Source organism: Bombus bifarius, unplaced genomic scaffold (genome assembly GCF_011952205.1).
Source record: "Bombus bifarius isolate JDL3187 unplaced genomic scaffold, Bbif_JDL3187 scf7180000009790, whole genome shotgun sequence".
NCBI classification, from domain to species: Eukaryota; Metazoa; Arthropoda; class Insecta; order Hymenoptera; family Apidae; genus Bombus; species Bombus bifarius.
Window position 1 is genome coordinate 324,159 of NW_022885336.1, and position 17,089 is coordinate 341,247.

Genomic DNA, 17,089 nt, shown 5'->3' on the forward strand with positions numbered 1-17,089 from the left:
GCGAAATAATGCTGTCACAAACGGGCCCTGCCTTGTGTGACATTTTTAACACACGACACGAATACAAATATAGCATTCGTGATGGCATACGTAATAGTGAACAACTGGATGAATAGAAAGTAATCAGAAAACGTAGATTTGAGAAGCAAGTGCTTAAACAAATTTACGTAGGGTGTTCCATTCTAATTTCTACACGGAAACATCTTTAAATCTGAAAAGTATCGAAAGGAAATGTATCAATTAATTTCGATCTATATTATTAAAATTTCTATGACAAATATAAATATTTGTGTCATAATAGAAGATGCTTCGTAAGTTTCGAAATGAATTCTACTTAAATAATATGTGTGTTTGGTAACTATCGTATTGTCATAAATGAAAAAAAAGATTCTTTGAGAAGATGGAACAGTAATTTTAAATTATATCTACTATATACACTATTTGCTATAAATATAGTCATATAGCATATATACTATATCAAATGGAGATATTTTGTTTTTATGAACGGCTATAAAGATACATGATATCATTTTATACGTGTTATTTCTTAAAAAGTATTAATTTCTAGAATTTTGATAATTTGGAAAAAATATTGATTAATTTAAAATAAATAATATTATATCTAAGAGCGAGAGATTTTTCTGAGAGATGTTGTCGTATAATTTTTTCAATAAACTTATTTCGTACTATCATTTTTAGCTTTCTTTCATTGCTCATTCCAAATCCATTCTACAGGCATTTTATTCACATACATCCAACTTAGGACTCTATTTATGGGGCATTCCTAAAAAATTGGTAAATTAGGAAAAAATCGGTAGTACTATGAAAGGAACGTTTGAAGATTCTCTTCTGTTTAACGCCATATGAAAGTATCTGCTACAAATACGATTAATTTCCATTGTAAGACTACTATCATAGATATAAGATCTGATGGTATGCCGCTGGGAGTAGCCATCAACATGTTATTTAGCAATTAAGCTAGAAAAATTTACCAAATGTCCAACTGGACAAATTGTAAAATATAAATTAAATAATAAAAAAAATGTAAGATCTTTACACATTTCTATGTTATACACTCATACATACGATAAACTACTGATATAAAAAATTCGAAAGAAATGTACTCACCTGTGCGTGAATGTATTTGCTGTATCGTCTGCTGTTTATGACGCATATTACTAGCAGATTGGCACAAAGAATACCGAGACTGAGTGCAAGAATTAAAGCGGCGCGTAACAATTCCCCTGGGCCTGGTCCAGTCCAAGTGCCTTCGGATGTGTCCCTCCGCCAACAGCTGCTGTTGCTCAACGCAGGTGCGAGCAAGATCGTTTGCTTGTGCTCCATGTCTCTTTTCATGAACGTTTTTACTTTGAAAATTTCTATTTAATCTCCTAGCCCAGACGAGACATTCGCGTCTCGTATGAGGCTGGGCTGGTAAAGGCGTTTCCCGACAATGTTTCATCTCTGCCGCACTGCTGCCCCGGCTAGGCTCGCTTCCCGACTATTTAATAATATAACTATATTAACTTTCCTCATTGTCACGAATCAAATAACTTGTGTATCTCGGTAGATAAAAAACGTGTTTGACATCCACCTTTCCATTAATTTAAAATCACGAATCAATTCATATTCTTATCTCGGATTTTCGCTATAAAACTGTATTCTCAGGTGGCACATAATGCCAAGGCACGATTGATTAGATTACGATTAGGGTATCTGTAACATACAGAAACAAAGTTTAGTTAGAAATTTTGTCATTTATCGTTCATACATAATTATTAAGAAGCTTCGAGTTTTTATATTGGTTAATGTATTTTATAGATACTAAATTAAATTTAACTAGATTAACTGAAGAAATAGAATTTAAGCAGAATAGATTTGTTTTATCCATTAACAGGTATAGCAAATTTGGATATTCTGTATATTTTAATATCAACATTCTTTGTGTCTTGCATTCCCAAATTTCGCGCAAATGTATAAAAATCCATAGTTTATTTATTAAGCGTAATTATACAAGATAGTCCTAGGAAGTAACAGTCAAACATAGATAGAATTAAAGTTTGTTAATGAAATATTTTTATGTCGGAGTCAGGTTGGCATTTTGGGGCGTTGTATGAACCTTTATTTACTTTACCGTCGCGGATGTGGCTAATATTTATCAGTACGAATTTTTTTTTTTTTTATTTATTTATTTACATTTTACAATTTGTCCAGTAGGACATTTGGTAAGATATTATAGCTTAGTGATATAGTATTATAACATGTGGATGGCTACCCCCAGTGCCATATAATCATTTCATACTTCTGTCAGGTACACGTCCCTCCCGTGACCGTGGCTACGTCTAGTGATCCGCTATGTCACTTCGAGCCTGGACCCATCGTCATAAAGTCAGATTGGAATATTAAAACTATTCCTTATTTTTATTACTTAAGTGCAGCTATAGTAAAAGTCTGGACTAGGGTATCGGGGTTTTTCCCAACATTCCGGACGGGAAATCCCGCTGTCCTTCCATCTCCAACATATAATATGGCAAAAAAAAAGCGATGTTTTAGCCTTCAATATCAGGCCCAATTTCGTGTCATTAAACTTTTATACATGAATAAGACTATAAGAAAAACATACATCAAACACGCGTTAATACGTGTGACATAAAGATTTAATTAATTCATTGAAATGACACAAAATTAAAATGAGCTTCATAGAAAAATTAATTCAATTTTTTACCGCTGTCAGTTTCGTATTATTAAGAGTGCTGAACATTTTGAAATATAATATTAGCAGCTATTAATTATATCGATTATAAACCTATTATTATATTATATAAATTATTATGTTACACATAAACTTGTAATTATTCCCTTCGTACTACATATTTTTATTATAACTTTTTAATAAACCTTCGAACGATCTATCTTGATATATAATATTTTGCTTCATTAAAAAACAAGGTTTGGCTGTTAAATTCTGGAATACTCCCTATTATATAAGTTGCATTGCTGCTATGCAATGTAAACACTGCTTACATTTCTCGAGTATTCATGGATTCAGTAGAATACTTGTTAAGAATAAATTAAAAAAATTATTGCAATCTATTTTCTTCACAATCACGAAAGATATAAACATAATTCTTTTTGTTTTTTCTGGTAAATTGAGACTAATTTTCTTTTTTTTTTTCTTTGGTAAATTGGGACTAATACACTTTACTACAAATCGTTCTAATTATTAAGAGATTTTCCAATTTTTGTTTCAAATGATATTGCAAATGATATTTCAAACAGTGTTTCAGACGATGTTTCAAACGCATTCATGTTTCTGACATGCGGTTCTGGCGAAGTCAATCAATTTCATTCAGTCCAGCTTCACTGGAATCCCAGAAAGATTAAGGAAAGAAATACTAAACTAGAACACTCTATATAGTTATTTCTCTTCTGTCAGAAAATGTAATATCTGTCACAATCCTTGTACTGTCGTGTGCAAAGTGAAGAATATTCTCTGTGCTCGGGAATTCAGTTCTATAACATTAAATAAATATATACTTGAATAGTTATACACATAATATCAAACAGTTATTTCATGAAAAATTATATATTACACAACAACGAACGTTTCGAACGAAAAAATCTCTTAGAAAAGATATTAAGAGAAATATAAAAAATATAAGTACATGTGGAATATTTCAGAACATATTACATTTAACAGAATTATTTAACAATGAAAATTGTTTCTAAACAAGGAATTGGGTTACGTAGATAACTTTATGTATTATATAAAACATAATTATATTACATAGAATATTATAAATAACGTGATTTTGTTAACTTTCGACTAGAACTAAAAAAAAATAACGAAATTTGAATGTATTGGAATTTCGACTTTCGATGACGCAACAAAAATTATTCGGACCATTTCGTCTTCTATCACTTCTTCGTTTCATGCGTTTCATCGATTTTAGTACCGCTCTACAACCAATCTCAGAGAATAACATTTTTCCATACATACAATCCCCAATATTCACATACATTTTTACTGATTTTTCACATTTTCTACCATAACCAGCCCTACTCCAAATATTAACCAAGCCAAATTCAATTCCAAATGTGTTTATTCCTTCATCGTTTTCAAAAACTTAACATTTCGATAATCTTCGATCTTACTACAAATAAATATTTTCTCTTAATCACTGTTTTCATCGATTTTCGCATTTTAATTTCTAATTCCTAATTTTCTACTATTTCTTGATAATCCAAATTAATTGTTACGCTTTACGTGAATTTAACATTAAGTATCCTAATATATATGAACGAAGGTATACACAATTATAAAGGATATTTTCTTATCTGGTTTTCTGAATCATTATTGTGATCTGAATTACTCATTGTGTATCTTACATATTTCCTTCCGGTTCTAAAAGTTTCAGAATCTTTATCCAAATTTGCTTTTCCATGTTTAACGACCAACAATATTTTATATGCTCTATTGTGCTCCACTCTCGTCGCACATCAGGTATGTAGCTATTATATTTAATAACCCAGGTAAAGTATGTATACGTATAATAGAACTGAAGACAATACAGTACAAACTTATCTACCTTATAATACGTAGGAATGTTTAATCTCTTTCTACTGACGATCGTAATGCAAATGCATCTCTGACCGTAATCACGATACAACTTTAAGATTAATATAGATGCTTCGATTTACAAATATACAATGACTCTTTTTATGAATCTAAAGATTCGTTTTTAAGAAAGTCAATTTTGAAAATGTACTAAATTCATATTCGTTCGAGTGATTAGTATGATCAAAGTTTATCAAAAGTGTCTGTTCGATCGTTCGCGGAGAGGCAGGAGTCGTAAATTCTCGTTACGATACGATGATCGACGTCACGAATCAGTCGATTCCCTATTTTCGGTTAGGATAATAGAAACGGTTGAATTGATGATAACAGTGAGTTAATAAATTAAAATATACACTTCATTCCAACAACTTTGAAGATTTAAGTATTTACGCGTGGCGTGTTCTCAGCGAAGTGTAACTAACAAGTTAATATGATGACTGATCAATGAACGAAAAATCAGACAAGATAATGACTGGTCGACAGATGAAAAATTAGAAGTTCAGTGACGATGCTATCTCGGAGGAAAGCTATCGATGTGTCCTTGACAGAAATTTTGCCTAGGAAAGTGAGGGCAACGGTCATCGCTGCTAATTGGATAAGGACAAGGTTGATGAGTAAACATGGGTACGTGCCGCCCCTAATTGCCCGTGAGGGGTATTGTACATGGGAAAACCCGCTTACCTGTGTTTTCTCGAAATGGGCAATAGGTCTAAAGCGTAATTCAACTTAAAAGATACTTATTGGAACTGAAAGATCTTAACTATGAAAATGCTAAGATTTATGATGAGACCTTAAGGCTATTGAGAATATGCAATAAAGATATTTAGTCATCTAGCGGCCATCCTGTCAGAGGTATGGAGTCTGGTTTGTGTAGAGAGTCAGCGGATGTAACAGAATCCTATAAAATCGATGATATACTCTAAAGATATTGAAAAATTTATATTAAAAGAATGTAATTATATCATTATTTAATTAAAAAATTAAACACTACTGTATTAAATAGTATTAAATACTACCATATTTAATTACACTGAAAGCCACTAAATATTTGAATAATTTAATGGCATAATAGTCTTCTGTGATGCGATTAAATTTACCGTCTACACGGGATATTTTCCGACAGCATTAAAGGTAAGGAACAAGTTGGATTTCGTGAGTTGTTCGGGAAGAGTAACATTTTCTAAAACTCTCTAATAATTTGTCATGAGAATGTTAACATTTCAATATTTCTTTGAATCTGTCTGGTGAAAGCCTGACTGTACAAATTCAACTGGAATACGTGGGTGACCACAATTCAGGAATAGGTTACGGTTATACCATAATGTACATTCAGTGCAATGAAAATACCACATATAATTCAGCAAATTTTATAGGAAATAATATGTGTAGCAATAGCAATGGAAAGAATTAGAAGGAATTATCCCCTTTCAGTACCTAATTTTTGATATAGATACAACGAATCTAACCATCTCGATATTAACGTCCGTAATTAACTTCGCTTTTGTATTTATAATAAAACTTCTCGTATTCTATTTTAGCATCTTACATCGTCATTTCCGCAACCACTTTTGTTAATATTTTCCATTACTACATATTTCTAATGTTATTTGCAGTCACTACTATTATTCATAATAAAAATAAAAAAAGAGCAATAAGACACTTGAACAACTGCTATTACCTAAACTAAAGACATTTCTAATTAATAAAAAAAAGTGCAACTTCAAAAATAAAATAGCCATACTTTCTTTAATAGCACCGTTGGACTGAGAGAATGTAGATATATTCAACATATTTCACAGAACTAATAATTTAACAGGAATACGATATAAGCAATATTAAAACAGACGTAATAATTCACTGGAACAGTAGAGAACAAAAGGAAATCGCTCATATATTAAATAAAATCACACAGCATCAAAGGTATTTTATACAGTCATAATAAAATTTCCTTTCAAACCATTATGAGAAAAACAAAAAGGAAGAAAACTGAAACCAGAAAGAAGAAATGTCCGGAGGCAAATCACGGCATAGGGTATAACGGCTCCCTTTTAATTATTGCGAAACCTACGGCTACTGAGATTCGTTCCGGCTCGTTAGTTACGTACGTCCTCGTTATTCAACTCTTGCTATCGATTTTTCTTCATTTGCGTTTTCTAAGTATTTCCGCCGATTCCGAATTCTTAACTTTCACATCTTCTCTGCATACCGATTTAACACCATAGACATATCTCGTCCAATTTATTTTACCACTCAGCCTACCATTCATCAAAATCTTTCAACGTACATATAACAGAATAGGAGACTATAACAATAGGAATTTTAACTGTTTTCAGTATTTACGTACTATGTTCGGTTTCATATATTACTGTAAGAGAGTCTTAAGCTAATATTTGATAATAACTGTTGAAGTAATTACTTGAAGAAAAACTCTACATCTTATCTTTTTGTAAACCTGCGACCCGGAAACCGTTATTACTAAGAGAATAGAATTTAGTAAAGCAAAAAAATTCAAAAGAAAAGGGATCCATATTATTGTACTCTTGAGTTGAGTTTTAGGTTACAAGGACTAGAAACAAAAGAGCTATAAGCAAATTGTTATTGCTGTTTCTTGTAGCCTTCAGCTACTTATAACTGTACTTATTTCAATATATTTTTCTATTACAAATTCATTCACTCTTTCCTCTACCAGTCAGCCTCAACAATAATCTTGTAATGACAATCATATTTTTGAAAAATATTTTCACGCGGTGTTGCATACAGTGACTGACAAAAATATTTTGGACACTTATAGAAACTTTTTATGATTATATTCTGTGTATTATATAAAACATAATAATACATAATGTATTTACATAAATTTTCATTAATAATATTATTAGATACGTTGTATAACTGCATAATTTATAATAAATAGCTTGTTTCATTAATACGATATCGGTTACAGCTAGGAGCACATTGATTGGTCTCTATTAAAAATTCTAATTACCAATCAGTGCGTCTAATGAATACCACGAAGGTGGAGAGATAGTACCTCGGCTAACACGATATGGATGAAATTTTAGCAACGGTGCAGAATTTCCTCCAGATCGAACCCTTCCGTCTCTGCTTCGTAACAGCTAAGTTTCTGATTTACTAAAGAAATAAAACCTAAGCAGATTTGATAGTTTGGATATTTCCTATATATTTTCGCATGTTTGGTGTACTACAGTACCTTTGAATTTCACCAAATTGTATAAATATCCGCATCTTACTAATAACTTATTACGATGTTAGATTTTAAACTTCCACGATGACTAGATGACATTACTTGTCGTTCTTCGAGCTTCGTTTTTTTTTTTTTCGATATTTTTAAAAGTATGTTGTGCAAGGAGACGCGAAGAAATAAACTGGAACATTCACGAAATATCGGTATAAAGTACAACGTACTATTACAATCATTGAAATCTGATTGAAATCTGGAGAATTAAAACTATATAATGTATTACAGTGTTTCAAGCGATTTATAATTATTAAATCAAATAATTATACATAAGTATATATATCCTTTAAGAATTCTGTCGAATTTCTACATCCAAGTTATGTATCATGCCTATTATATGTACACTAATTCATAGAACAAAGGGAAGGTTAAACTGCCAATTGAAATCATCCCCAACGAGTACTTTGTATCAACCCGACATTCCTAACGGTAGTAAGCATAAACCCTCGGTATAGACGAGTTAAGAGATTGCAAACTGTTATGGAAGCAACGGCTAGTGCTACTACTATATATGTGAGTTTATGATGCACCAATTGGTACGGAAAGATTAAGCTGTACGTCAAAGGTACAGAAAGATACTCAATTTTTCTCATATAGCGTAGATCTCGTGATAAGATCTTCAATATTGCGCCGTACGATACATTTGTGCTGATTTTTCTAGATTACTTTTCTAATAACTGTATTTGTACATAGTATAAAAGTTATATCAAATAATATGTATATTCTGCAGGTTAATACTCCACTGTCTCCCTAAGTATACAAATATTTTAAATTAACTGATTTAATAATTCTATGATTAATTTAAGATAATAGAAAATAAGATATTTCTGCGAAATTTTATGTTTTTCCTTATTCGAAAAGGCAAAACTGCAGTAGAGAGAACATTGAAGCCGTAAGAGACGAGGTTCTGGACTACTGGCGCACACATGATTCTTTGTCTTTAAAAGTTCTAGAACTTCGCAAGGAAATTTATTTAACTTTCATTGTCCCCTCAAAACGCTATACTCGACAGGAAACAGACGCGTTACAAGCCCAGGTTCCCAAAGGGTCATATACCTTATCGGTAACTCCTTCGCTCTTAAATTGACCAAGTCCGTAGGAAAATCTCGCACAGTTGCCAAACTGTCTCCCTGATTACATTCGTATCTCAACTCCCAGGGAAAACGCGATAAAGGTCAAATAGGACAGGGGTGCGCTACCACCGTTTTGGCCTCTTCGTCGCATTCTTGTTATAATGAAATCAAGTGTCTATTAGTATAATGAAATCAATCTGTCTCCTAACCCCGATGTACCCCAGGTAAAAGGCAATATAAGTACGGACGGATGGGCCATATACCCATGCTCGTTTACAACAAGGGAGGGGGGAGGGTAATTAAGAAAGGTATGTTTGACCATCGGCCATCCACATCCGTGCGCATACCAAGCCGTAGTATATAAGGGAGTTGTGCAGAGCGTTGCAACCAGTACAAAAAGCATTGCAGAGAGTTGCGGATAGAATTGCGGACAAAGTTGTACAGAGTGTAACCAGAGAGAAGGTGTAGGAGATTTTTGTACTCTCTTACTCGCTACAATTGGGAGCCAGAGCCAGGACTGAACAAAACATTTTACAGAACTATTTGTGTGGTGATAGTGAAACTATGTTGAAATCAATTGAATCATTATCTACGATGAGCGAAGGATCAAACGCGGATAATGCCACTGTTGATGTCGCAGAAGGGTGCGTTGTGAACGATAAGTTAACGAGCATCCAAACAATGGAAATTGTGGAATTGAAAGCAGAACTTAAAAAGCGAAGATTAAAAATAACAGGTGAAAAAGAAGTATTGCAAGATCGTCTGAGAGCTTTCGTTGCCTTGGAGATTGAGCACGGTGAAGACGAGGAAGAAGAAGAAAATGAAGAAGAGCGCGACGTGTTCGAAACACCCGTGAGTGTCGACAGCGAGAACGTGCGTATTTCAGCGTTTATGGATGTGCCAAGGTGCATGAGCACGTTCAGCGGTGACGACGACCTCGGTATAAAAAGGTGGTTGATGAAGTTTGAGGAGATGTCCAATCTTCACAATTGGACTGATACGCAGCGCGTAATATACGCAAAGACTCTTTTACGTGGTTCGGCGAAATCGTTCGTCAAAGACGAAAGATGTTGTACAAGTTGGCGAAAAATGAAGGAAATTCTGAGTATAAAATTTGAGGAAACAGTGGACATGTACGAGGTGCATAAAGAATTGTTGGATCGAATCAGGGACGAAATTAATTACAGAAAAGGGACAGATGATCTGCCGGTGATCGTGTCCAAAACAGCGGGGACTCAAATAGTCCAAACAATTCACGAACGTGGTCATTACAATATTACTAAAACGGAGCAGCTAGTGAGGAAGGAGTACTGGTTTAAGGAAATAAGTCAAACAGTACAAAAGGTAGTGATGAGATGCAATGTCTGCAAGAGAGAACGATTAAGAGCAGCAAGCAATCAAGAGGAGTTGTTAAACACCACCGAAAGGAATGAATTGCCATTCGACACCTATCATGTCCTTCATATCGGGCCATTGCCCCTTACGAAGAAAGATCATGAGTGTATCTTTATAGTAGTAGATCAGTTCACAAAATTTGTTTGGCTGTATTCCACACCACGGACAGGTGTCACCAAGGTCATTAAGTCTTTAAAGAAGCAGTCTGTGCATTTTGGAAATCCAAGATTAATTATTTCCGATCAGGCTACGGCATTCATGGCAAGCGATTTTAGGGAGTATTGCAGAACGGAAAAAATTCTGCATATTTGGGACACCGCTGGAATTCCATGGTCAAATGACCGGGTAGAAAGGCTAAGACGAACGCTTATTCCCCTAATAAGGAGGTTGTCTAGAGAAGAGCCACACGATTGGTCTAAGCATCTAAAAACGGCACAGAAATACTTGAATGCGACTCCTACTAGAAGTACGAACATTGCTCCATTTCAGCTAATGTTCGGAACACGGATAAGAATGCGAGACGATTGCCGAATGTGGCAGGTGATCGAGGAGGAGTGGGCCGCGATGTTCGAACAGGAACGTGCTCAGGTGCAGATAGAAGCAAGGTCAAGGCTCGCTAAGATTCAAAACACAAGTAGATGGGGGTTTTCCTTACGGTAACGCAAAATGAAGACATCGTACAAGACGGGGGATCTGGTGCCGATCAAGAGGCTGTAGGCCAGTCTCAGATTGAAAAATAAGTAGTATCTATGCGGCGGTAATCACAGCACATCTGGTCAGGAGGGAACTGTTCCATGTGAAAAGACAAGTCGAAAATATAGAATAAAATTTTTTCGTACAACGCTTCGTTCCAGAGAAAATCGAGCTTGAAAATTTGTCAAATGTACTTTAACTTAGCTAAGTACTGATTAGATAATAATGAATAAACAATCAGCAGTAGATTATTATACACGCGAAATTAAGTCAAAAATATAAAATAACATTTTTCCATTCAAGGTCTCGTTTTCAGAAAAAAAAGTTTAAACGCGTGTGCATGTGATATATTTTCAAATTTTTTTCTTAAAAGTGAAGCATTTTATGAAAACATGTTATTCTACATTTTTTACTTATTTTCACATGTAGTTTACTCTCTCGATTACTTACTCGTGTCCAATCTGGAATTAGCCAAATTTACGTATACTTGTCAAATCTTCAAAGTTAATGTTCACTCTTACAATTATCGCCCCAACTTGTACTTAGATGCTAAGGACGACGATTTTTGTCCTAAGAAAGACGTCAAAATTTTCAATTGGCTCGATAATAAAGAATGTAGAAACATAATTCTTGCGACACACATTATGAGGAAGGTCGAAAGGTCAACACATTCGGACGACAGATACGTTCATAAAATGTATAACACCTAAGTGTCGAACAGTCACATGGAACAAATTTTCGTCCTCAGGCCAGGAAAAACCCGAGACCTAACTTTCTTCGACCATTAAAACTTTCATTCACTGTTAAAACCATCCTCCGTTTTCTCCTCAGCATTGTTCGGTTCTACTACTTCTTGCCACCATCTCCGTTTTAAACAACCACTAGAAATATTTGTAACATTTCGAAGCAAAAATCTTGTAAGTAATTGGCCAGAATATATTATAAACACATTCATTTTTTTACACCTAACTTTCCGCACAAGGGGTAATTGGTATTTATGATATATACAGTTAGAAAAGTTTACATACAACTCGAACTTTAAGTATTTGACTTACCGAGGCAAACTAGAAGCGCAAATTATCACAGAAACGTACACATTTACAGATCAGCTTAGAATGACTATGAGTTTTAATATAGCAATGTATTTCCAGAATTAAAACAATGTATAAGAAAGCTCATATAACTCACGAAACTCTCTTATACTGGAAATTGTAAAATCTTTGATTTTGTCGGTGAATGAAACTGGAAACTTACGATGTTATGTTATGCCCATATGTTAAGGATAATCAATTTTTTAACAAGAAATAATGACGCAAAAATATAAGTACAACGTAGGAAACTTGTATCAGATTGAAATAATATAGTGCGAAGTTAGAATGGCGTAAGTTTCAAGTATAAAAGCTTTCGTAACTTTATGAATGAAGAAGAATGTATTTACAACTCGGGACAAAAAGTACTTGTGAATTTAAAACACTTTATGAACATGAATTGAACATGATTCCATACAACGTAAGATCAAATTAGCATATGCTAATAGTTTAAACGACAGAAATTCAATGTCATATTGGATACTTGAAGCTTATGGAGTATATTATCGATTTCTTAGAAAAATAACACAATAAATAATAGTTATTCGAAATAAAGATACTAGTATACATTTATTTTAAAAACTGAAATAGATATCATAAATGTAAGTTGAGAATTGAAATAAAAAATTAAAATTTTAGAATGTGTAATTATTAATTATTCTACTAATATAATTACTGTCCCCAAATTGAATTAAATGTTTTAAAAACATGTGTTTAAACAAGAAACAATTATTTAAGTCCAATAAAGTGCTGCTTGTAATATATATTAGACTTTGTATTGGTGGAACTACCAACTTCATAGAACTTTCTAATGAAATTGAAGTACATTGAGAAAAATGAGTAACTGTGACCGGGAAATTGCTTTCTCTACAGGATATAAGTAATACACAGGCTTCCAAGAGTAGTACCTTTGAATCGATTTTATTATACATCATTTAAGCAGTGATTTTAATTTGTGTTAATTGTTTTTATCTCTACGTACTCTACTTAATTAAAGAAGATACAGCAAATTCTGTTTCATAAATATTATGTTTTCATGATAAACAAAGTTTTTATGTAACTGAAATTATTTAAGATTCACATAGGAAGAAGGTTCTCTCATATATTTTTACACGTTACGTATACAATATCATTGTTACGAAAAAACTCTGTTTACATTTGCAAACTACAATATATAGTTCATATTTCCGTATCATAAAGAAAATGATATGTAAATAAGATAAAATGAATAAAAAACACTACGGTGTCCAAATATTAATGTAACTGTATATATTGCTTATTATAAGAAATTGAGTAGTATCGATTGAGTACCGATGATGAATTTCGAAACCCAGTTTGATAGTAAATCACAGTTGTAGTAAGAGTAGGAGGAAAAATAAACAAGGACAGGAATTAAATCCAAATTAGTTTTATAATGTCAGAAACTAATAAGCGAAGAAAACGATGCAAGCAATTTCCTATCAACAGTGAAGATTCCGTCTCAGAGGCGGTGGATGCATTTAGATGAGAAAATTAAGCTTTTTCGTGAATGGAGCATTCGTACTTTCTCCTTGCAAACCATTCACTGCTGACTTCACCCTAACGGAACAAACAAGTAGAACGTACGACAGGATAATGGCATGAAAGATATCCTTGTAAGAAAGGGGTAACTTCTATATTACAGTCTTCGAACGTTGCGCCGTACCTTAAGTAACAACTTAATGGAATCGTTAAGGATAATGGCGAGAGTCACCCCTCTGCATTGGAACACTCGGATTCATTCACAGTATTGATTACTAGAAGTAAAATATACATATATACATATACAATATATATATTGTATATATGTGTATATAAATGTATATATATATATCAATGATGAATAAAAATATTGACGCTGATTAGCTTTTCTACGCAAACTTAAAATTCTACGCAACTTAATAAATGGACTAAACAATTTAATAAATCATAAGATAAAATTGTTAAATTCTGAATTATCCTAATATTCCTTTCAAGATCTATTAAAAGTATTTGAAACTTATACATAGATCAAAATATAAAATTTTCTTTATACAAAATGTTCTCGTCATATAGAATGCTTATAAAATACTGAACGTTGTCAGTGCAGAAAATTTTGGATAATCTCCTCTGTTCAAGAAACTAATCTCGAAACCTCAAACATTGTCCATACGTGTACAATACATTGGTCCATTAGCGTTAAAACGATATGAATGGTAAGTGTTTGGTATAAAGATAAATTGACAACATTGTATTTACGAATAGAATTATGTGCATCTATTTCCGTCTCGAGGTTGCAGGATCCGAATTAACCTTGATAGTGCATGATCCTATCGTGAATATTGCCCATACAGGACAAATGGTTTGATCGGATAAACGATGGGCCAGTTCAATATGTTCCAACTTATCGACTATTGACTTCAATCGTTCTGTTTGCCATTCGAATGTGGCTCACCGAGAATATGAATATCACCCCATAATTATACAAACGACACACTTATCCAATATTTTTTATTGACCCCTTAAAACTATCCGATCAAGTTTCGAATTTATGTTTTCCACTATTACAGACAAGAAAAACGAAAAATACTAAATATAATAGGGTAGATGGAGAAGGATGAACCAAGAGGATGAAAAGTAAGCGGAGGAGATAAGAGAAAGATATAAAACCGGAAGGTCGTCCTAAGCCGTTATGTAAGGACTATGTACAATAAATAATAGTGAAAATAATAAATCTTTTATAGAAAGTTAATTAATTTTATCCGAAACACAGTCTTCTTTTTTACAAATGTATCAAAATTTGATAACAGCAATCTTCACGGATATTAATTTATACTACCTATTATAAATGCATTCTATTACACTGAGCATTCTCATCGTGGACATGAATAACCTTAGAAATAGATTAGAAGCAGATTAGATTAAACACACAATATAAACAAAATTTTCTCGTTTTATTTTACGAAACAAAATTAACGGCGCCCTAGTTTTAGAAAAATTTCCACATTACAGAAAATATAATTACTTTAAGATTGCTTCCTAACATAGTAGCTTCAATGAAAGGTTAATGTAGAAAGAAAAAGGCATAATGTTAAATTATTCTTGCAAAACTAAATTTCATTAGTGCAATTTATATCACGAAAAGTGTCTATTTTCCAGTTTACGATTACAATGTATCATTAGAATGAGCCGAAGGTAAAAAATATTTGAATTGTTAACCACATTTTTTAAATATTTATTTTATTCATCCAGAATAGCTTAAGGTTGTAATAACTTAATAATGCAAAATTGGAATTTCTGTAGATTAGATTACTACACTAGGATATAGGATAGTACTAGTATTGATCCTCGGACACTCTGATTGGTAAGTAGAATCACCATAATGTTAGACTTAGGAGTTGGTAAGTAGAGCAGTAGCAAATTGACCAAGTAGAATATGTATAATCATATTAAAATAAACATTAATACATAATAGTAAAAACAATAGAAATAAAAGGAAATGAAAAGCTACGCAAATAAGTTCCAGAAAAAAAAACGAGACATTAGCTACACAACTAATTGAATTAATTAATTAAATGACACATAAATGAATATGATCTCTAACAGAAATATCTATTGATACGTTGAGTTAATTTAACGTGAGGGAATTAATATTATTCAAATAATCGAAAATTTGTAAAACTACAAATTTGTATAACTAGTGGTCTAAAATGTACTAGTATACAAATCGGAACTTCTCAAGGATTTACGTCAGTGCAACAATTGAAGCATGAAATTGAATATGCTTTACGTGGCCTCCGACCGATATCAGATCTTGTTGAAAAAATCTTTAAAAGCTTGAAAATCAAGTTACGAGTAAGTTCACGTACTACTAATGGTGGCCATATAGAAGTACGTGCACGGACACGCATATTAAGAAGCATTAATGAGAATGGTGCTATTTTATGGGTTTGAAGAAGGAATGGAAGACGAAGAGACTAAGTAAAAAATATCGCGAATATACTGTCGGAAACTGAACTTTAGCGAAAAATATTTGATTAACATTCATGAAAAATTAACATTACCCTTCAAGAAGAATGATTTTGTAGATCAATATCTTATGCTTGAATTGAAAGTCGAGATCAATTTTACAGCACATCCTTGTAACAGGTTTTCATCAATTTTAGAAAAAATTTCTTGTACAATCCGGAATGTATATGTTTTTGCATCGTGTTATTAAAATATCGACAGTTAGCTAAAAGAGTGACATATCTAGAAAGAAGTTTTTCGGGAAATCGATTTTAAATGGAAAGTTGAAGTGGAAAATTATTAATAACTTGGTTATTTAGAAATGAAAAAATTTTATTCAAAATCCAACACACAATAACTTCTTTATATTTCTACAATTTTTATCGACCGTTTTTGCGCTTTAAGAGTCTTTAATAAAATATTGTTAAAGCGATAGCATCGAGTAGACTAACGTCGCGTTAATATCAAAATGTCCATCTCCGCAAAGTCGAGATTAACGAAACCTTGATAAATTTTGATTTCTGAAATTCTCTGAGCTCAATCCAAGCCGGTAAAATAAAAAGAACGAATGAATGTGAACAAGAGAACAAAGCAGCCGTCATATGATGCTTAGAGCTAACAGGAGGTAAGTTAGCACTTTGGCTGACTAAAATGGAACTTTTATAATTTCCAATTTTCCCCGAAAAAAGCGCTGCATTCGATTTGTAAGGTTTTCTTCGTTAAAATCAGCTTAAACAAACTCGATACTACTTTAACTTAAAAATATATACATATATATAATATATATATATATATATACATATCTTAACGTTTGCAAAAATATTCGGCTGTAATCAAACTTTTACTGATTAAATGTAAAATCAAATAACAAAAATACTAATTTGTGAAGAAAAAAAGTAGTAGATTTGTATTATGGCAGTTGTTACGCCGGGCGACCCTCTGCCTGGCCCAGGTCACA

General features: G+C 32.7%; 1 protein-coding gene across 5 annotated transcripts in view; it reads right to left on the reverse strand.

Moving 5' to 3' along the window:
- The window catches only part of LOC117215754 (trace amine-associated receptor 9), a 107,730-nt gene that overhangs the window by 71,382 nt on the left and 19,259 nt on the right, over positions 1 to 17,089 (reverse strand). For 4 of the 5 annotated variants that reach the window (XM_033462218.1, XM_033462217.1, XM_033462220.1 and 1 more), the window contains one exon: positions 1,129 to 1,716. In XM_033462218.1, coding sequence (XP_033318109.1) covers positions 1,129 to 1,356 — 228 coding nt within the window. In that variant the 5' untranslated portion in view covers positions 1,357 to 1,716. The remainder of the gene's footprint in view (positions 1 to 1,128; positions 1,717 to 17,089) is intronic. The other variant, XM_033462219.1, reaches the window with a different exon arrangement.